A 23,513-nucleotide genomic window follows, 5' to 3' on the forward strand; every position below is an offset into this window, starting at 1 on the left:
TTACTGAGCAAAGTGTCTCTGACTCTAAACCAGAGGCAAACCTGTAATTCAAAGGGAAAAGGAAGCCTAAACCACTTTTATGTTAATTTCACAGTTCATGGTGAGAAATCATTCTTCTTTTTCAAGCTCCTAGAGTGCTAAGCTGAGAAAATGGGCCTTCACTAATTTTCTTTTAATTGGGAGCCCAGCAGTACACAGATGGCACAGGCTGGGGTACATTTTGAAATAGTCTGCTGCAGCTATCTCAGTGGCAATAATTGAGTCGAGGTGTGACTAAAGTATAGTCCATCTAATAGCAGTAATAGGTGCCAAAGTCTGATGTTTCATGGGTGCTAAAAGGACAATTTAACACATGCTACATCTAATTCTTTTTTCAGTGGCTAATAGCAGATCTGGGTTGCAGTTCCTATTTTAGTTAACAATTACACAACTCACCAATAACTTTGACTTCTATTGCTGCTAACTTACTTTTTTCATAAGCTTTGTCCGACCTACTTTTTCTGGTTTTCTATGACTTTCTTTAGGAAATTCTGAATTAGATGAGCAGATCATTGGAAACTGTTGGTGATGTGAATGTGAACTGTACAGCTGCAGGTTACTTTGAAAATGTACTCTCTCAGTCAAAGCCTTTCCGTGTGTTCCTCGTCCCTTTTCACTGGCATTGACCCTCAGTCATCCTATAAAAACACCACAGTTAAAATTGGAGGGCCCAGGGTGGAACCTGAACATCCACATCTATGCCGTTAAAAATAACTTTATAGAATATTAAGTACAAATTCTTTGCTGATTTAAGACAGTGCTACCTTATTCACCTGAGAAATATTTTACCTATTTTCACAATAAAACCTAACATAACATATAATACCACTTACCTGTAGATGAAGTCTAATCTAAGGTAATGGGTCCAGTTGCTGCTGGCAAACAATCAGGCACTGAGTAGAGGCAGTTCAAGCATGGGCTGCTGTCCAAGGTTTATCTTTCTACTGGCAGTGCACAGCTGCTGGCTTGTTATGATTACATAGGGCCAGTGTGCATTTTCTTGGCATTTAGATAAGGTCAGAAGTGTAGCTGTCTCATTTACAGTTTTTCCATCAATGGAAGCACAGATTTACAATTGATGTACCAACTCAAATAAATAAATAAATACATATTAAATTCCTTCCTCATCTTTTGTGTTAAACAAGACAAAAATTCTGAACAGTGGGTGAATTTTTCCATGTGATTTGCTACACATTGGTAGGTGGTGAATTCCCAGGAATCTCAGCCAAAATCATCATTGGTAGCTTGGCCTGTAAAGATTAATCGGGATCGTGGCATTACAGATAGGGATGTGGAAAAAAATACGTGAGGAAGTTTTCTTCAAAAGCAGAATAAATGCAAGTGCAGGACATCCCCTCTTCAGTAATTTTCTCAGTCACCTCAAGGTAAGACCCTTTAAAGTTTCAATGCCCTGTTCATGTTGCAGCCCTCTGATGTATATCCTCTGCTCCTCAACCATGCTCCTGCTGCAGTAACAGTGCTAACAGCAGTGTGAGTTAGCACTTCTTTCTTCTTTAAATGACATGCTAAATAAATATTGCTGCAACTCCTCATAGGGTGAACACAAAGTGCAATTTCTACTTAAGAATCCATCTGGAGTAGTCACTGAAGGTACTCATTTAATGCCTGCTATCAACAGAGTTACCCCAGGGACGAGTTCAATTCTTATTTTCCACAACATTAGTTATCTCTAGTTGAAAAGGAATATTTCTAATTATCTAAAGCATAAAGCAATGGAAGAATATATTTTTTTCCATATATGCTACACATCATATATATACTCACAGAGTGGTCATGCATTACCTTCAGCTGCTAGATATACACAGCCAGGATAAGATCAGAAAAGTCTAAATGTAGTCTTTAGAATTAGTTTTTACATGGTTAGTTGGACTTATAAGGGATGGATTTCATGAGAATTAGGTTTTCTGTTAAAACACTATGTGATAATTAAGGATTCATTATATTTACACAGGTGTGGTACAGCAATCTTTCTTTGAGAGCTAAACCAAATGAATACTTACTATAGCAACCCTAAAATAAGTATCAATGGAAAACATTAAGCTCTTCTCAAAACATGAGTCTCCAACCCCACTATCTGAAAAACAATAATTATTTATTTACTATTGCACTCAATTTTACCTTTTTTTTTCCCTTTACAGCAGTTTTTCAAGAAGTTCTCTTAGCAGATTTCCATAGCTGGTCATTGTAAGGGCATGGATCACCAGAACAGGGCTGCAAATGCTGTACACATATGCCCTTACTTTCTCTCTTGTCCTCATACCCAGAATGTTTTATTGGTGAGAAAGGCTCAGAGCAGTAGTAAATTGCTGGTTTACTCAGTGTAGAGAATCTTTACTCATAGCCTTGGCTGGACTCACCTTTCTCCATAACCAGGTTTGTCCTCAGTGGTCTGTGACTGCTGGATCTGAGTGGGTGGCTTTGGTGAGCTCTTAGTATGAAGAAGTTCAGGGATTTTGAAAGCCTGAAGTTATGCGGACATGGGACAAGGTTACTATCACAAAGAATTTATGAAAGAAGAAAATCTTTTCAAGTGCTTTCATATGGAGCTTTCCTTTTGGACTCAAAGCAAAGAGACAGGATGCCATTACTTATGTGGAAAACTCCTTCCCTCCTCTAATAATTTTGCATTCTTTTTATATTTTTTTTCTCAACAGGTTCAAAGCTCAGGAACAGTTGTCTCTGTCCCTAATGGCAATCAGTGAGGGTTGGAATAGATCTTCACATGAGCAATTAAAAAAATACTGGAATGTAATCGTGACTACAACTTAATTGCATCAATTATATTTTCTATACTTCATTATTGGTCAGGCAAAACCCTCTCTGTTCCTAAAATATTCATAATGTAGTATTCCTTTGCCCATAAACTGTTAGATGGTTTGATGTTTTAACGTTAATACTGCAGGGTGCTCTCCCTACTTAGTTTTGACTGATGATGTCTTAATTTCAGTAATAATTACCTTCATACTCAGTATCATCCATCTCAGAATTTAAGGTTCTAAAAGTAAATTTTTTCATCCTATTTATTCCATAAGATCTTGACAGACAAGTTCAGAAAGTGAAATTATCTTACTTCATTATCCTCTTTCCTCTCAAATCAGATGTATTCCTTATTAAAATTTCTAGACTATTGAGGATTCTTCTGAACATGGAAACTGGAAACTTTTGAAGTTCTCAGCCTTCCTTCTGTACTGAAAAGGAATTAGAAATTATCTGCCTGTGGCACAGTTATTTCTGAATGGGAAATTGGTCCTGTATCATGCATAATAAGAATAAGTTGCTCATAAAGTTCACAAGTTGTGCAAAATATGACTCAGCTGTGACATGACAGGACAGGACATTTTAAAATGTAAGGAATTATGTGCCATATGGAAATCACACACATTCCAAAACAGTTTTGTTTCCCAACAGTTGCAATGTAATTGAAAAACATTTTCATAGACTTTGTGGACTGATTTTCCTTATTCTTTTCTGTATAGTACCACCTTATGAATGGAATAATAAACAAGCATTTGAATACCAAACAGAGTATTATAACTACTATTTTTCCTAAGTTATATCCATGCTAATTTAGTGATACTGAAACTTAGAAATTTCTAAGATTAAGAGAATGCATTCCTCAAATTCAATAATATTCACTACTCAGCCTCTCTCTTTCACTCCACTGAAGAATTTAATCTTTTTTTTAGGAAGTTTGTTGCATTTCTCCTCTGTGACTTTTTTAACACAGGACTGGTCCTTGCGTGCGTATTAAAATGATAGCACCATATACAAGATTTTTTTCCCCTCCATCTTACTTACTTTAGTACTTCGTATTATGGAAGCCTGTTTCTGTTTGTTCTGCTTGCAAAGTTTGTGAAGCACAATTCTGTAATAAAGCTTTAAATGGTATTTTTCCATGAGAGAAATATAGTTTTCCTGGAAAGTTTCTTAGTCAGAGAAGAAATTTCAAAACTGAATTAGTGCATAAATCAGAGAAAATATTTATTTACAGACATGTAAAAATTATGTTACAGTATTTTAAAGAAAACTGTAATGAACCATCAATCTGCTCTACATGGGCAAACCCTGAAAGCTTTAATTCTAACTTGCTGTGGCACCTATTAAAAATATGACTGCTTACAAGGTTGTAGCTATCTACATAGTTTAAGTACAATGATTTTCCAAAACTCAAAATGGATCTACAGAGAAAACTAAGAAGAACTGCAACAATATGAAATACAAGAGTTTACAAAAGTAAAAATATTTTTTTTTTGATCCAAACTTTAAAGCTTCTTAGTAAATATTTTCCATTCATGCAGCTGCACAGGTTTGAAACAAATATCTGAAATGCATGGAGTGTATTGGTCTGTGTAGAGAATTAATTGATACTGTCCATGAAGGATTTTATAAGACTGTTGACCATCCAAATTGTATGACAAAATCCTTTGTTTCCTATTTTTCCATATTTCAAGGGATGAACAGTGCTAAAAAAACCCCAAAACCTAACTGAAAAACCCATACAAAACAATAGGCAGTGATGGCAAACAACACTAAGCAGACTGTATCCATGGAAAGCAGAGAACTACCAAGCTCTGTTGAAGCTACCAGCATCCTCTGTAATGATTTGAAGCAAATGTGCCATTAAGAAACCTTGCTAGTAATTTACTGCACCAGCTTCTGGCTTGCAAATGAAGTACTGCCTCATGGTGCTATCAGAGGTGATTTTTTGTGTTCAAAATATATTCAGGACTTAAACTGTGGTGTGAAACAGCATCAGCGTTACAAGAGTGCAATCATTCCTGTGAATATATAATCTAGGGGTAACGACTGGAAAGAATTTGTAAAAATCCAATGGAGTGCTTTCTATGATTATTGGTTCATTCGGAATGGAGGTGGTGAAGAGATGATACACCTAGCTGTTTCTCATAGTTTATTAACATCAACATCAGAGCTGATCTCCTTGGACACCATTCTGCGTTTTTTAAGTCAGCCAGCAGTTTCTCTAACTGAAATGGGTAATACATCTGGGTTTGTTGAATTTTTAACTGTCAGCCAGAGATGGAAATCCCCAAATGGCAATTATTTTCACATTTTTTACAGTTAAAAATGATCATAACCTATACTAATAGATAGAAAGGGGGAAAAAAAAACCCCAAAAGTTCACCCTTTGATTTGACCTAAAATTTCACTTACATAGAAGTAGTATTTTTTGCTCCACTTTTCTGAAAGAGTCAGCCTTGGTGGACTCTCAAGTTCTAATTCTTTATGCTCAGGTGTAATTACTTATACTATTATTTCCTTAATTAATTAGCACTTAGGTAAACCATGTAACTCCACAGACAATAGATTAACTAAATATACACAAACATAACTGAGAGTTCTATGTTACATAGTCTCCTCGCGAGAGACTATCCCACTCAGATAATTAAACCCAAATGTATGCTCTTCTTCCAGTTGTTTGGAAAATACCAGTCCTTTGACTGATACTCCTCATGCTGGAAACCCGACTGGAGACCTCAAGCTCCCACCTCTCCTATCTCTGTCATCTCAGAAAATACTGCTTTTTATAGAAACTGAATTTTTGACCTATTCAAGAGTCTCCCTGGTACATTTATTTTTCTCTTGCTTTCAGCCTACGAAGAATGATTGAAAAGGCAAGGCAAGGGTTCATCTTTATAGTGCTAGATGATACCAAATACCACTGGCCACTGTTACCAGTAGATATCAGGGCTTATGCTGCAGACTGGCCCACAGCTGGGTTTGAGGTCCACTTGACTGGCTAAGGGTACTTCCTAAATTACTGTCTCTCCCTCTAGGAAGGCCATAGCCATTAATTATTTTTCCCCCTGCCATCACTTTAAAGATGTGTCTCCTTCTGCAGGAGTATAAAACACATAAGGATGTAGATACTTAAATATCTGTTCCTTGTATCATGTAATCTGCAGTGCTAAGATCTAGCTGTTTGATCTAGTTTGATCTAGTGCAGATCTAGCTGGACCTAGTGCAGATCTAGCTGTTTGATGGTGAACAAGAGACCTTGTGCCCCTATCATATATGGTTTGATACCCTTAATAGCTCAGTAACACCAGATAAATAATGCATTCATTCTGTTCCAAAATACATGTGATTTATTAAGAAATTCTATACTGAGATTCCCCCTATGACATCTGGATTAATTAATTAGTCCAACTAGAGGCTTTTAGAAGGGCTTTAGGGGTTCAGGAGTGGAAAGACTACTGACAGAAAGTAAAACCAAAAAGTAAGCAGTAGACTAACTCAGGTTGTCAGATACTGGCAGTCTATAAGTAATTTACCTGGCTAGACAGGAAACTGAGTGTCATGTAAACTTTCGATAGGGTAACCACAAAGTGCCTTCAGCCACCTGCAGGAAGAGCTGTAACTATTGTCTAGTGAATGACAACAGAGAGAGAAGTCTATCTAGAAAGAGGGATTTACAGGAGGATCCAATTTACACTTCATGAAGGATTGCCTTGACATTTTTACTTTTTAGCAGCTATCCCTATTAGCAACCATAATTATTTTTCATGATTAATATAATAAATAAAATGGAAAATACCATACAATGTATCTAATTGTGATCTTGTTTGAATTAAGCTGTAAACAAAGAAGTGCAATATCACCTGACTCTAAATATGGTAAAACAGTAAAACATGCTAATCATAAAAATAGCTTTTAGAAATATACATTTGTATACAGTGTTTCCCACATCAGTTAAATATGTCCTTCATAATATTATGATACAGTACATTATCCTTTAAGACATCAAAATTAAAAAAATAATACCAATAATTAGCCAGAGAAAAACACATTTACAATCTAAACCATAAAAATCTGACAATTGTACAGCTTAGAACATATAAGAAATGGAATTTCTAATATTTGAACAATAACGTCCATTTTAATAAGTAAATTGAGTTTTCATACAAATTGAATCAAAGGTGTTGCTAGCCAGTAAGAAACTGCAGTTCACCATTTTCTGTGGGGGAGTCAGAGTTTCTCTTCTTAGCCTTCAGGGAAGTTCACACATGACATCTCATCACTTGATCTGTAGGAACTGAGAAATTAAACGTTCACTTTAGTATGAAGGCACAGAGTTTTCTCCAGCAGACCCTCAGGAGGAAGCCAAGACAACCAGGGATAAGAGGGAAGAGAACTGTGACCTGACTTTTTATGAATCAACCAAATATTGATGTCTACCAGACATTCCCTACCTCAAGCCTTTGAGGGCTAAAAGAAAAACCATATACCTGCAGCAGTGGACAATTAGGACCGTGTAAGAGTCCTAAGAGAGACTGTATGGTCCAAAATAACCACTGTGAATCAAGCAAGAGCTGTTGAGGCTGAAGTATACTTCCCCTCAATAATTCTATGTGAACAACTGCTGAGTAATTCTATTTTGGCAGCAGAAAATGGAAGAATTTATCTTAGCTGCTTTGCAATGAAATGCATCATTTGCATAATATCATTCAATCTAAATCAACTGCATGTGGAATTCCTGGCTGTGATCCTGTTGCACTATTTATATACCTTATTCTGGACAATTTACATTGATTGTGTGCTTTCAGCAATGCTTATCATGACTAGATTAATGGTTCTGTCCTCAGTGGCTTCCCTTGTGACATTGTCTGTATCATTATTTTTCCTGGGTACATGCTGCAGGCTTTTACTGCATATCCTTGGATTTCCTGTTTTACCAGCCACACTATGACACAGTAGAACTCCAGTGTCAGCCAAGTCTTTTGGGGGTCATTCCTCCAGCAGAGGCTGGAGGCATGTTGCATCTAAAAATCAGAGTCCTGCCATGCCAGCTTCAACTTGACATGCTGCAGGGGAATGTAAGGCATGCCAGCTCCACCCACCCACAGACAGACTGACAATACATCTGTTTGGAAAACTGACATTAGGAAATGTTAACAGAAGTAGAGGGTTTCTCTTTTTTTTAAAATTAACTTTGCAACCTACTTTTTTTTTTTTTTCTTTCTTTAACTCTTAACAAGAAAAATATCTTTTGGCCATTTTCTTCTACACTTTTAATTTTTTTTCCCCTCCTCCATAATTTTCTAGAATTGAAACTGAAAACAGCTGAGAAAACCTGGTGCACTTCTGATCAAGACCTGAAAAATTTCCAGATGTTCTTTTCAGCCCATTTCTCCCTCCTTCAGTGAGTTTATGTATGATTTCTGTTGAGAATTTCATTTATTGAAAACCTGGTTTTCCAATGAAAAAGGTTTTAACAGAAACATCAGAGTCGCTGCAGGACTGGCCTCCTGCCCTTTGAAGCAGTCAGCCATCAGATTTCCCCCTTGATACAAAGAGGGTACCAGATCTCTGGTTTTACTCTTCACAGGTTACCAGGATTAAGGGGAAGAGCTTCATATAAGAGATCCCAGAACTTTCTTCTTTCAGAAACTATTACTCTCTACCTGCACAGAGTAACATCGTCTTCCCCCTTATTTTTAGCTCCTGATTCCTGGACAGATTTAAATGTATGAAAAAGAGTTTTAAATTCTCCCCTTAACTCTGAGAGAGGCCTAATGGTTAAGTAGCTATTTATCTTACAAGAACTAAACAAACCCTCCCCCTGTTCATCCTATTAGCTCCAGAGAGAGTTTGTCTTCTCCAGCCTTTTCTTCACCTATGCTTTGCAGTTCCATTATGCCATTATGGAAATCAATAATTATGCAAGTATGAAGAGAGACAGATTTTAAAGTTATTCATTGAAGCTTTTTCCCTGCCATAAACCTTTCAAGCATTTACTTGTCACCAGCACTAGAAAGCTTCACTGGGTTACTACTGTGAAGCATTACTGCTAACCATCTGTATCCAAGTCATCAATGCTGCTTTGCTGTCGTTTAGAAACGACGAGAAAAATTTACCAACCTCACCAGACCAAAATCTTGTGCTCTTCCTTTAGCACATGGGCTTGTTATTTGCCTCTAAAGGCAAATAATCTTAAAAGCTGAGAAGGATCTTAAGAATCTGGAATAGTCAAGCTTTTATTTTCCAGAGAATGACAGTAGCCTAGGGCTGTGATTAATCTAGTATAATGCAGCACTAATTTTATTCCATTTCTTTCTTCTGAATAGTGTGCAATTTATCAGCTGGCTTTATGGTACTGCTGATGATATTAAAAAAACCTCATGATGACTAATTTTTTTTAATATTTTCATTTCCTTCCCATTACATATATTAAAAAAAAAACATCCTGACACTATAAAGATGAACTGAATTACATTTAAAGCAGCAATATGGCTTTCATTTGATGTAGTTCCCACAGAAAACTACTTCAGAATGCTTGATTTGAACAGAAGGCATTTTAAGAATTGAATAACCCAGCTGAGCAGATAGGCTTGGCAGTTGTAGACAGTATCAATGAAACAGTATATGCTGTCCTAATTGCCATCATAATCTCTGAAAAAAAAAAAAAAGATGGGAGATAGCTTATGGAATATTTATTGGTCCATTTTCCACCTGAAATTATTTCTGCTCGTTCCCCCCCATCTGGCTGTCTTTTTGAGCACAAGCTATTTGAAACAGTCTTCTTAGACATAACACTTCCAGAAATGATAATGCTGCTGTTATTATAATTCCAGTATGACCCTTCTAGCACTTTTACCAGACTCAAATTATACTAGATTCAATTAAATGTAACTTTAGACTCTTACAATGTACCTAACATTGGAAAGTCAACATTAAATATTAACCACCTCGCTACAAGAAAGTGCAATTCTACTTAATGGGCCCCAAACCACACTAGAAATAATGGAGTAAGTTAGATAAAATTCAGTAAAAATGTGGAGTTTTCCATCTTGTCTTTTAGAGGCTTAATGGTTCTATTGCTTATCTCCCTTCAAAACCTACACAATTCAACTCTTGACATCTGTAGAATTTTAAGAATACTCTACAGGTTAAGGACATTTTTCCTGGGGGAGATCCTGGTTGTCAGATCATTTGCCGAGTGGCCACAGTGACTCTGTGCTTTGCAGCATGACACAGAAGAGTTTGCATGCTGTATTTCTCCTTTTATGAGAAGGGAAGCCTAATACAGGGTAAAGACATGCAGGCACTGTTCTTTTAGAATGAGATGAACCACCTCCATCTTCCCAGCTTCCCTAAGCAGCTGGAAGCTATAATGGTGACCATGGCTTCAGTGGCAGAGAGGATTCTACTGGCTTTTCTAAACTTGCTCAGATGTCTTAGAGAGTAAAATTCAGCATATGTCCCTGGGAGAGAGTATTCAGAATACACCATGCCTAAGTTACATAACAGATGAACAAGACTAACATCTTCCTCTGTGGTTTAGAGAAATGTCCCATGGAATAGAGATGTTATGCAATTTGCTGTATAGTTTACCCCACAATAATTGTATGCAGTGAGAGCATCCAACAAGTATATGCAAGATGTTTGTCTGACAAAAGGCATCTGTTGTTAAGCAATTGACTGCACTGATTTGCTTTCTTGATAACACTAATCTTAGAAATTCCCAGAAAATTGTACTAAACAATGGGCTGGTAGATGACCCATGCATTTATCTATATCTATATCATCTATATCTATATACATATGAGCTTGAAACCCAGGGTTTCAAATATCCTTCATCTTGTTCTCCTTGTCTCTTTTTCCTTGCTAGACAAACCCATTCTTAGAACAGGACTTCTAGTTCAATAACTGTCAGGGAGGCTTCTGAAGGAAATTCTGACCACTGCTTGGTTTCAGGTAAAATCACATTTCTTCCTCTGTCAGGCTCCTGTTGAGTAGGAGACTTGGTGCCTGACACCTTCCCAGGTGGCTCTGGTGTCTGACTATGCTTTGGCAAGTGGATTTCATGACTGGCATACATCACTTTCTGCAAAACAAATACAAGCCTCATCAAAATGCAGCTGCTGCACTGTCCTTTCCCTCACAACACTGGACTTCATACTTTCACCACCTCAAACTGCAATTGTAGCATGATTGCTTTGACTGCACCTGGTGCTCACTCCTGTACAACTGAGAATACTAAGTCCAAGTCCATGGATGCCACTATTATGTCCTTACTATTGCATACTCTGTATCCTTTCTAATTTTTTTTTCCTGATTATGAAATGTGATTTCTGGACAGCCAAGGAGGTGAAAAACTGAATCTGTATGCAGAATAGATTTTTCCTTTAAAAAAAACCAAGCAACACTCAAGTCTTGGTTAGCTATTATTGATCCAGATATTGCCCTAAAATGAGAAAAATCAGGATGCACTGCAGAAAGTAGCAGTGCAAATTGCTGCTCTGTTTATTTGCTGCATTTAACCCAAGACAATATCCTTCCTTTCTGTTAAGTAGGCAGCTCACATGAGTGCAAACCCCAGTAACTGAGGTCTGTGAGCTATCCTGTGGGCATGAGCTTCTCTTGGAATGGAAATCTACCAGCAACAAGCAGGACTTACTAAAGAACTCTGAATTTCTACCAGATATCACATGGACTACACAGATGTGCTTGAGATACAGCTTGTGCTTTGCCCCTTGATTTTAAACAAGAAATCTCCTATTAAGTAACATGTGACTTAGTATAATGCCTCTATATGAAGTGTAAATGCTCAGTTCAGTAGGTGTTAGCAGGGGAACAGGAATGTGTGTTGCAGGTTTGCTAATGTTATTTGTAGCACTTGTAAAACGTGACAACCAAGATTATGGCACCAAAGCAAAACTTTTTATAAAGAGGTGGTGACAGAATATTCACTTCATGTAAAAACTGGGAAGAATTGTACACTTTGGTTAATATTAATATGGAATAATTAAAGGAAGCAGTTACACCTTCAAACATTTCCTCAAATGATGAAACCTAATCATTATCTGTTGTACTCTGTCAATCATACTTTAATTGCTGAAGACACCACATAATGTAGTTTTTCTGTTCAGTGAATGGTTTAATTGCTTTGAAGTGTTAGTACTTACATGAGTATACGTGAGAATGGCTGTTCTACTCCTCAGTAAAACCAAAAGTCTATCTCCTTTGTATGAAAATGCTCCCCTTCACTCATTTGTCAGATAAAAACCAGCAGGAAGAATGAGATAGCCCTATCAAATACTGCTTTCCACCCTAGACCAACATGTCTCTTCTTTCTCAGAAAGAAAAGTTAGATTTGTGGTGAATATTGTTTGGAGTAGTGGTGGAGACATTTGAGGAGTGCTAGTAAGGACATGCAGCTGTGAGTCTGAAGGAATGCCTTTGGGATTTAGCATCATGATGGTCATTTAAGAACTTTGTTGAGAGGGGCTAAGAGGGCAGCAAGGAGTGGAGGGCAAGAAGCACTTCTGTGTCTTTGTGTGTTTTTCTCCTACTCCACTGCTTTTTACAGCTAATTTTTCCTCTACAAGTTCCTTTATAGCAGTAGAGAAGGCTCAGGGACAAGTGGTGTAGTTGCTTTTGATGGTGGAAGGGATCTGAAGCTGGATGCATTGGACCTTCTACAGAGCACAGGGAGGGCTGCGGGGTCTCCAGGCAGAACATGGGAAGGTGGAACCTTTGCAGAACTCATTGCCCTGAAGCCTTCACTCAGAATACACTCACAAAGCTACTCCCTGGTGAAGCTGTGCTCCTACCACCAACACTCTATTTCCTGTTCTTTCTTGGCTGATAAAGCCAAATGAATTGCTGTAAGGCCTCACGGATGCTGCCTACAGAGTTCCCTCAGGTTGTACCTGTGTGTGTTGAGAGCAAATGCAACTTCTTCTTGGGGTTCACTGTCAAACAGGGGAAAATGTCCTACTTTCCTTTAACCTTAAATATGAATGGATATTCAGAGATCCCAGAGATACGAATCCTATTGGAGCCCACTGCGTGTTTTCTGCTTCTTGGGATTGGGCATTGTCCACGAGAAGCAACTCTACCTGAATCCTAGCAGGATATATGGGTCATCCTTCTGAATATTACAAAGCAGACGTTTTTATGGTGCAGGGGTTGTCAAAAGCTTGTAGAACAAAATTCCTGCTGAATTAACCTCTGCCTGATGTGAGAAGTAGGAATTCCCCAGTGTAAGGTGCTGGTCCCATTATTATTAATGCCAAAGGCAATAGTTCCTGTCCTACCCATGCCAAGGATGCAGTTTTGAACACACAGATTAATGTGTAAAGGCACTACTAAACGCTGTACCCTGAGGCCACTCACTATATCTACACTTTATGCATTGTATTTTTAAAACACATGAAAGTAGGAGCTTACTAGGAGAAGTACTGGAACCTAATTACACAGAAAGCACCTGCTACACTTTCTCAGTATTGCCAAATTAGAGTTTAGATAGGTATCACAAAACAAAGTGCACCCATGCAGGAAAAAGAAATTGCATGCAATGATGGTAATGAGATCAGGAATGTCCTACCTAATCCACAGGAGATTTTTTTCAGTTACCTGGAGGCGGCAGTTTTACTCAACATAAAGACCAGGTGGAGGGAGGTAAAAACCCAAGTTAATAGAGAATGAGTGGGGAGGAGAGCAGCTGGAAGGATCTCTGTGTGAGACAACAGAGATTCTGGGAAAGCTCAGGGTAAGCCAAAGGAAGGAGGGGAGGGATGAGACTAATGGTGATGCACAATGGGTACTTAAACAATGACATAATGTACCGAACTAAGACAGACAATTAAACATCCAGGATGTAGAGTAACCTGCAAAAGGCTATTACCCATGAAAAACTTGGTTTGGGAAAGTGATCCAGATGGAAATGACAATAAAAGCTGGTCTGATCTGAAACAGATTTTGCCTGCTGTTTTCCTGCATAATACTTATTTGAATGCATAGTGCATAGCAGTGCATAATATTTTTGTTTTCTGAGGATTTCAAGAGACATTTGTTTAACATTAAAGTACAAAGCAATATGATGGACTTGGAGTTGCATTGTGGTCAGCAAATGGTGAAGAATCATCTGAGAAAGGATTAGTATAACCCTACAAAGAGGAAGAAGAGAAGAATTTATGCTTTTGATTCTCTATTTACTGGGGCTGGAACACAACTTACTCTTTTTGTAAAGCATTAGAAAACCATGCTATACCTTTAGAAATCAATTGCAACAACAATTTGGAACTCCAGATACACTTATCAACATAACAGGCTGGCTGAAATGGCATGTGATTAACTTCATTTTGGCAGACTGAGCTTGTTTTATTCCTCACTGATTGCTTTTTTTTGTTGAAATGGCAATTACAGTTCTATCACCTAAATAACTTCCCTTTCTGAGGTCCATAAATGCCTACATACAGATAAATTCAATCTGCCTTTCATGTTTTGGCATTAATCAAGCAGAAAATCTTCTTAGTAACACATTTATATTTTTTTTCCAGAAAATGAGACCACTTGGAATAATTGGGTCACTAACTGCAGTGGGTCTGCAATTTACATTGAAAAAAAAAAGAAAGGGGATTTAAAATTTGTGCCTTTTTATATGGAAAATTAACAACCTTTTGGCTTTGCAGTCTTCACTATTTACTTGGATTAAAATTTTCAACAGAAAAAAAAAATCATCTGAGGGTTTTTCATTCACCTTTCTTGAAGTATACTGATAAAGACTGTGAAATGAGCAGGTCCTTCCTGACTATTCTGATTTCCTCCTATAAGAATAGGACCCACTTAGTGGATAAGGGAAAGACTCTGGATGTTGTCTACCTAGACATTACTAAAGCCTTTGACACAATTTCCCACAGCATTCTGCTGGAGGAACTGTCTGCTCATGAACTGGATGGGTGCACTTGCTGGGTAAAAAAGCTGTCTGAGCCCAAAGAGTGGTGGTGAACAGACTTTAAACCAGTTGGTGGCCAGTCACAAGTGGTGCTCTCCAGAGGTCAGTACCAGGGCCTGTTCTCTTTAGTATTTTTATCAGTGATCTGGATGAAGGGATTGAGGGCACCCTCAGTAAATTTGCAGGCAATACCAAGACCTGAGTCCCACACTTGGGTCACAACAACCCCAAGCAATGCTTGAGGAAGAGTGGCTGGAAAGCTGCCCAACGGAAAAAGACCTGGAGTTTTGGTCTACACCTGGCTGAATATGAGCCAGCAGTGTGCCCAGGTGGCCAAGGAGGCCAACAGTATTCTGGCTTGTATTGGAAATAACATGGAAATGACAAGGACTCAGCACTGGTGAGGCTGCACCTCAAATACTGTGTTAAGTTTTGGCCTCTTCACTACAAGAAGGACACTGAGGTATTGGAGAGCATCCAAAGAAGGACAGTGAAGTTTATAAGGGATGCTATAGCACATGACTTATGAGGAATACTTGAGGAAATTGGGGTTGTTTAGCCTGAAGAGGGAAGATGAAGGGAGATCTTTTTGTTCTCTGTAACAATCTGAAAGGAGGTTGTAGTGAGGTGGAGGTAGGTCTCTTATCCCAAGTAGCAAGGGATAGGACAAGAGGAAATGGCCTTGAGTTGTGCCAAGGGAGGTTTAGTTTTGCTATTAGGAAAAAATTATTTACCAAAAGGGTTGTCAAGCACTGGAACAGGCTGCCCAGGGAAGTGGTGGAGTCACCATCCCTGGAAGTAATAAAAAGATATGTAGATATGGCACTTAAGGAAACAGTTTAGCTGGGGACTTGGCTGGGTTAATGGTTGGCCTTGAGCTCTTAGAGGTCTTTTCCAGTGTAAACAAGTCTATAAATCCATGGGTGCTTTCTAGGGAAACTAAAGTTATTCGCTTTCAAAGACTGGCACACCAGGAAAAATGTGTGATGCATGGCAATTGCTGAGTTTCAATTAAATCTAAGAATTTGAGAATTAAGCTGAGAGGCTCAAACCCATAGTCAAAACCAAACACAACTGCTGGTCTGAGTTTCTAGTGAGAGTCTAGAAAACACTAGTGTCCCTGTCCTGCTTTCTCACCACTTTCCCTAGGTGCCTCATATTGCTGCTTTAGTATCTATGCTAGGTGGCTATTCTGATGTCTTGCTCTCCCTACACAGGAATGGGAAGGGTTGGTTGCAAATAATGGGTGAACCAAACCCAGCTCAGCACCTTTCACAAGTCATCCAAAGTCAGGAGTAACCTGGTTAAAAACCTTAACAGCATTTTGAAAGTCTTCCTCTGAGAAATTGACTGTCAGGAGAAATGGGGAAGAGGAGCTGGTAGCAAAACTTTTCAAAGGACTCATACAAGAGCTTGTGAACCACAAACACATCCGCTGTGCTCTTGCATATATTAACTAAACCAAAAGGGTGTGTCATGAATTTTCTTACAATTTTGATTCCTTGACACTTTTATTACTTCCTCCATTTTTTCAGTCACAGGTTATTAGATTTACAGCAGCTTTGGAGTTGCAACACATCAGTATATGTTGAGTGTGCTGCCCCTAATGACTTTCTCAGCTCCCTCAAGTACAAACATCTTGCACAGGTATTTATCAAGTGAGCACAATCTTTTACATGTTCATTTGTCTTAGAAATGAAGAGCTTCATGTTTCCCCTGATACTGAAAGCAAGACTTCAATGAAGTCTGAAATGTTCAGTGCACAGAAAAGACTAAATTTTGCTTGGTCTCAATGACATTTAAAGTAATCTAAATGAGATTTCTGGCACAAGATTGCTTCAGCCGTTACCATTAATTAGATGTTTTTCTCCTCTTTTTTTTTCCCCTCTCTAAGTAGTACTCTGTATAAGTGCACACAGCAAGCTGTAAATTGTCAAAAAAGCTATTGATCTTTTTGACATGCCTAATCAGCCTAATTTTGCTGATAATAGAGGAGTCAGTCTGGTATGCCTGGATGCTACTGACAAGAGAAAAAAAAAAGAAAGAGAGAGATCTAAAAGGGCAATGAAAAATCCAGTTTGATGACAATAATACCTTAAGCACTATCAACCCTTTCACATCACCACATATTATATCAGTCTTGTTATTTGAGAGATGCAAAACTGGGCTTAACATACATGAAACTCATCAGACAAATTTTTATTCCTTTCCTGTAGATTGTATCCTATTCCCTGCTATTTTCACTGTTGAATTCTTATGCAAAATATTGAAAGTAAAGGAAGTTCCCCTGTTTCATGCAGATTTGTTATTAAATTTCTTCAATTTCCCTTCATAGAATTACAGAATTGTCAGGGCTGGAAGGGACCTCTAGGACCATTCAAGTTCTAACCCCCTTGCCATGGGCAGGGACACTCACACTAGATTAAGTTGTTCAGAACCACATCTAGCCTGGCCTTACAAACACCCAGGGATGGAGCTTCCACCACCTTCCTGGGCAACCTGTTCCAGGGTCTCACTACCATTATGGTGAAGAACTGCTTTCTAATGTCTGATCTAAATCTACCCTCCCCTAGCTTGGATCCATTCCCGCCAGTCCTATCACTACCCAATACCCTTAAAAGTCCCTCCCCAGATTTCTTGTAGCCCCCTTCAGATACTGGAAGGCCACAATAAGGTCCCCTTGGAGCTTTCTCTTCTCCAAACTGAACAACCCCAACTCTCTCAGCCTGTCCTTGTGGCTCTCTCTGGACACGTTCCAGCACTTCAGCAACTTATTAGGAGAGGGAAATGTTTTTTACAAGCTTTAGCCAAAGTACTAGTTGGTTTCATTGATTTAAATGGTATTTACATCAATTCCTACATGAAATACAGCTATTATTCTATTGTAGTGGGGTTGTTGTTTTTTTTTTTGTTTCCTATTTTTTTTTTACTTTTGCAGAATGAAACTCAGTGCAGCAAGAGGATTACCCTGAGTTTTTTGTCTGAGGCAGGTTTTTTTGGTATTTATGTTTGAAACATGATTCTTTATCAGTTGTTAGAAACATATCTGATAAACTGAAAACATGCAGCTCAGAGGTGGAGAAAAGGACAAGAATAAGAACTGAATATCCTTGAAAGGTAAATGTAGAATCATAGAACAGTTTGGGTTGGAAGAGACCTTAAAGATCATCTAGTTTCAACCTTCCTGCCATGAGTAGTGACACCTTCCACTAGACCAGGATGCTCAAAGTCCCATTCAACCTGGTCTTGAGTGTTTGGGGCATCCACAACTTTTCTGGGCAACTTGTTCCAGTGCCTCACCACCCTCATGGTAAAGAAATTCTTCCTAATATCTAATCTGAATCTACCCTCTGTCAGTTTAAATCTGTTACCTTTCATTCTATCACTGCACTCCCTGATAAAGAGTACCTTACTATCTTTCTTGTAGGCCTGCTTTAAGTACTTGAAAGGCTGCTAAAAGGTCTCCTTGGAGCCTTCTCTTCTCTAGGCTGAACAATATAACTGAAATATACTTCACAGAAGGGGAATTATAATTGTTGCTGAAATAACTACAGTAAATCTACATGGGAACCAGTAGTGGGCCTTGCACAGTCTCTTTGATTCTGATATAATTTAATAAAAACACCCCTCAAGACGTCTCATTAAATGTGACTCATTCTTGTGGAGCTCCATCTAATGCTTCTGTAGCTTCATTATTTTTAGTGCAGCTACACCAGCAAAAACCCACAATGCTGCCACTGTGAATATATCCTTCAAATATCAGCCAGGCACCAACCAAAGTCTGCTGTGAGTTCCAACACTGAGTAAATTTACTTCATTGGAAAGCACTGGGATCGGATGCTCTCTCAGGAAACACTCTTTGTTCTACTCAGTGCTTAACTTCTGAACCACACTGTGCTACGATGATTAGAGTTATTTCTTATGAAAGGGTGATAGTTTGACAGGAATTATTCTTCTCAGGCAATGCAATATAGATATGAGTGCTTGTGTGTAACTCCAATTAATTGGCTTGTTGGTATTTTATTAAGCATTAGCTGAAAGTGATTTTCTTTTCCCAAATCTACAGTTCTTCAGGCTTTCAGCTAACTAATTGGATGCTCCCTTTGTTATTTAAAGAGGGGTTGAGATGATGAGTTATAGTTCATTCTGAGTCAGTACTCCCTTGATGATTGATTAGTGCCACTTGAAACAAGCTCAAAGAAGTTATATGATATGCTCTGGGCATGCACTGGGTTGTCCAGCTGCTAAGTCAGCAGAGGAAGGAAACCACCATGCATGCTAATTCAGAAATGCTTTTTCTGCTTGCACTCAGCCATGCCATACACTCCTAATGCTACTGCTATTAATGAGCAAGGGCTTCTTTTAGAGATGCTGAGGCCAAGCTGCTTCTCAGATATCAAAACATGGGTTGGACTCTGCTGCAAAGGTGACTTTTCTGCTCTCCAGTGTGGGGACAGAGGAATAGGAGGAGGATACTGGCTTTCCTTCCCACTCATTACCATTTAAAGCCATGGCAGGAACCTGAGAGCTGCTTGATAATACTGAGGACTTCTGTTCCAGTGCTTTGTGGCCTGTTTGTGATTTGTGGATTTAGCAAAGATCCTTGTTCATATGAGATTGTCTTCTCTAAGGCAAAATGGGAAGCTGAGTAGGTGTGTTGCTTTTTCATAGCACTGTCAAGTGGCAGTTCACATTAAAACTAGGAAGGAACACAATGCCCTAGGAAGGAACACAATGATTTTTACTGCAACTAGAAACTATTCAATGTGAGGGATGGATAGAAATCCTTACTCATAGGTCCAGTAAATCTAGGGGTAACCAGCTACTTGTTTTTTATCTAAAAGAAGCAAAAGAACTGAAGTTTCCATCCACTTTAGTTACCTCTGATGTTAAGTGACAGGATCTATGTACCAAGTTACTGACTATTTTGTACATAGAGCTACAATTCGTTACTGCATGTCCTTGTAGAAGGCCAATATGTGATAGCATGTGGGTCAGAAGTCTATGGTATTATTGACTGAGCAATTAGGAGTCAATTATTTGTCATATGCATACATAGCAGGATCATATATCTGAAATCACCCTTTAAAGAACTTCAGCATATCAGTGCAGCAAAGGTCTTTGGGGATTGTTCTAAAAAGATGCTCAGTCTGGAGTGTCTGCAGCAGTGGAGGCAGTGAGAGATGTCTGTGGGCAAACAGCTGGTACAAAAGAAGTTTTCCCAAGAGGTGATGTTTGACAGCTGCAGCAGATACTTCAAACACAGCATATCTTGAATGAGAGTTCTGATGGGCAATCAAGTTATTGTGCTGTAAAACTTCTCCTCACTTCAGCAGAGCCATAGCAACTCTTGTGGGTGTGCCTTTATTCCACAGAAAATGACAATGCAAGGATGAACAACATCCTGATCTAAATGATGAATGAAGAAGGTGTGCAGCTGTTGAATCTGATGTGGTTTTGAGTGCAGCCAGGCAGGCAAATGAAGAGGTGAAAGACTCCTGAAATTTATGCCTGACTTAACTCAGACTCTAGGCTAACCTACTTCATGTTCCTTCACTGTGGGTCTAAGCCAAAAGCAGGAGCGAGGACAGCTGCCATCACACAGCTAATGTACAGTAACCTGTTCCTCTAAATCAACATCATGCCAATTTAGAGAACTGATCCTAGTACCTAAACCCACAGCCTCCATCATGCAGTCACTACTTTTGCAAGCTAGAATTAGAAACAGAGAAAGAAATATACTTTTGAGCCCTCTAATCCAAAGTTGCTGATCCAACTGCACAGATTCAGAGGCCCCATTCCGGCAGCAGGTCTGTCTTTATTGATCACTTCCCTTTTCTGACAGCCTTAGAGTTGGTCAGAGGGAAAACAAAATAGAGACAAGAGTATTGTGGTCAGCAAAAAGAGTCCTGTAGTCCTGCAGCAGCCTCATGTTACTGGCAAATGACTTGGCAGGAGATTTACAACTAAATACAAAGTGCTGCAGGAAATGTTAAAATCTAATTTTAAGTCATATTCCTCTTTCCCTCTGATAATATTTTTCAGACTAGTGGACTCCCAAACAATTTTTGGTGCTGAACAGACTTCAGAATATTAGCTATGTTTTTCTACTTGCTCTGCTGCTCTAAATGATGAAAGAAGAGATTTTTTTTATCATCATCATCATCATCGTCCTAAATCCCTTTAGCTTTATATTTGGAAAAGATTCTAGATTTCATTAAAAAAATGCCCTTTGGTGGTGTATTTCTTATTCCAAGTCCAAGGTTATGATTTTACACATGGAAAGTTTGTACTGATTTTTCACAGTTAACAATTTTTATGCTTAAAAACCTTTTTCGTCGTTGTTTGTGTACCTTTTTCCCCCCCAAATGAGTTTTAACTGGCTCCATCCCAAAATGGCATATTTGCTATTAGTCAGTTTTTTCCTAGGATAACTTAGTTTTCATAAAGTGGGAGAACACCATCTGTTAGGGCTTCTTGGTTTATAACAAGCTTATATATCTACTTATGACAAAACAGAGGGCGATGCCGGATAGCAGGGACCAGAACAAGTAGCAGGTAGCAGCAGACTGCAATCCCAGATATACCTCCTGAGGTATTTACTACATACCTGACAATATTCTTACTGACTTTCCAGTTACACAGCTGTCAGTGACTGGAGTGGAAAATAAAACCTACAGGAATTTGCCATTATATCTACATAAATATATGTAAGTAGAAATGAAAAACAGACTAAATTACAATAGGCATCATAAAGTATCAGCTTCATACCATAACAGTACTGGGCAACACCGGTGTGTTTGAGTGTCTAGAGGACAGATGCACTTTTCAATTTATAAGTGCCTTTCTGTGGGAAACACTCATTGCCTGATATTTCTTGGAAATAATATCTTGTAGAGCAATCCTTTACCACATCCATGGCATTTTTTCATTCACTGCTCTCCCTAAGCAGGGAGGGAAACTGAAGCTTGAGGAAATGGCAAGGAGGAGATGAAAAACACATGGATTTTACTTCACTGACAATCTTGGTTCTGAGCTTTAATCAGTGTGGCCAGATTCTTGGCTAGAAGGTCCCAGCATTTGTGAAGTTAAAAGGCATGAGGCTGACTGGCTCCAATGCTCTAGCATTGGGAAGGGCTGCAACTGATTGAAACAATGCATATAAGCACTGTTCCCTGGCCTTTCCTTGCTACCATCACATGGGGGGTGGGAGGAGGTCACTCATGAGTGCTAGGGCACAAAGCAGAGGATGAGACTTTCCACATGCAGTGAACCACCTCCTGGAACTCAAGGAGCTCAATAATAGCATCCAGAGGAACTGGAGCTGGTTCTTCCTCATGCTGTAAGTTTAGTTAACCCAGATTTTTGTTTCTCTGTGATTACTTGTAGCAACTGTATAGACAGAAATGGCATGATCATTCCTTACCAGCTCATTGCTGCCATCCTCATCAAAATCCTCCTCTATCCCATCAGTCATATCTTCTCCATCCCCATCTGCATCTGGCCCTCCTTCAATTGGCTCTTCTGTAGAGTTATCTGCATTCTCTGATATGCATTCCTCTTGAATCAAATCAGCATTATCTTCCATTTGTTTCTTTTGAGCTTCTGTAAGGAAAACATACTCTATAGAGATTCAGTAACCTTCCCTATGGATGGCAAAGAAAAGTGCTCTGAAGAAGAATCCTAAGCTTTCCATCTCCAGATGTGCTAGCTTTGTGTGTTAGTATTTACCAGGCAAACGTGATTCAACCCCTTGTTTTCCAAAATTAATTAATAAATCAACCATAGTCCCAATATGCTCTATCTAACCCACGCAGTGGATGAAGGTTTGATTTACCAGCAAATCCAGCTATTTAATTTTCTGGCTTTGCCTTGAGAATCCAGTTGGCACAGTCACTACATATTTACTTATCTGCAGCCAAAGAGAAGTACATAAATCTCTATGCTCTGAGAAGTGGAAGGCTGTTAACTGCCAATAAGTGAGCAAGGATTTGCATGAATTTGCTGTAACTATATCTTAACAACCATACAGATAAGCAACAAATCCCTCTAGACAAACGAATGTATTTTTTAATGCAATAAGGTAAGTTCCTCTCTGTTGGTGTGATGTGCTGAGGTAACTGGAGAATGCCTCCCCCCATCCCCATTGCCCTCAGTTACCCAAATATAGACTTACTATAGTTTCTGCAAAGTGTTGAAAATAAAGACCATTTCCGTGGAGGCCCAGAGGAAGTATTCTGGTTGGCTTAGCTCAGATACCTGCCTTGTTGTGATTAGCTGTTGTGGGACTCCTGGACACACTAAGGAGTTTCATCCAGCCAGCAGAAACCCAGAGGAGGATTGAAGGGGGAATGACAGACTGTCCAGAAAAGTGGTTGGATGAATCAGAGCCTTATTCCTTTGTGTACTCAAAGCAAACATGGGCCAGAGGATTGGTTGCAAGTAGCTGGAATACTGATGACTTTTCAGTCTGAGGGTAACAATGTCCATCAATGATCAAATTTCTAGAACAAACCCATTTCTTTCTTTAATTAGGCTGACTGTTCTGTAATGCTAGCACATCACCTCTCTTGTTGGACAGCAAATTAATCTGCAGATTGCTCTGAAGCCCTATATTTTTCAGTTCTATGAACACATTATTATTTTACTATTCCTTATTACCACCTGGATATAGCATTCAAATCTGATCATGCTTTTCTGTATATTAGTCTCAAACCAAGACATTCATTTTTCCTGCTACCTCTGCACATTT

At 38.8% G+C, this 23,513-nt stretch overlaps 1 protein-coding gene across 1 annotated transcript in view; it reads right to left on the reverse strand.

Moving 5' to 3' along the window:
• Nucleotides 1-1,226: 1,226 nt before the first annotated feature.
• Nucleotides 1,227-23,513, reverse strand: part of RALYL (RALY RNA binding protein like) — a 178,692-nt gene continuing 156,405 nt past the window's right edge. The window contains exons 8-11 of the mRNA XM_054385433.1: nt 22,188-22,366; nt 2,418-2,521; nt 2,061-2,070; nt 1,227-1,289 (exon numbers count right to left, since the gene is read on the reverse strand). Coding sequence (XP_054241408.1) covers nt 1,227-1,289; nt 2,061-2,070; nt 2,418-2,521; nt 22,188-22,366 — 356 coding nt within the window. The remainder of the gene's footprint in view (nt 1,290-2,060; nt 2,071-2,417; nt 2,522-22,187; nt 22,367-23,513) is intronic.

This window comes from Indicator indicator, chromosome 12, assembly GCF_027791375.1.
Source record: "Indicator indicator isolate 239-I01 chromosome 12, UM_Iind_1.1, whole genome shotgun sequence".
NCBI classification, from domain to species: Eukaryota; Metazoa; Chordata; class Aves; order Piciformes; family Indicatoridae; genus Indicator; species Indicator indicator.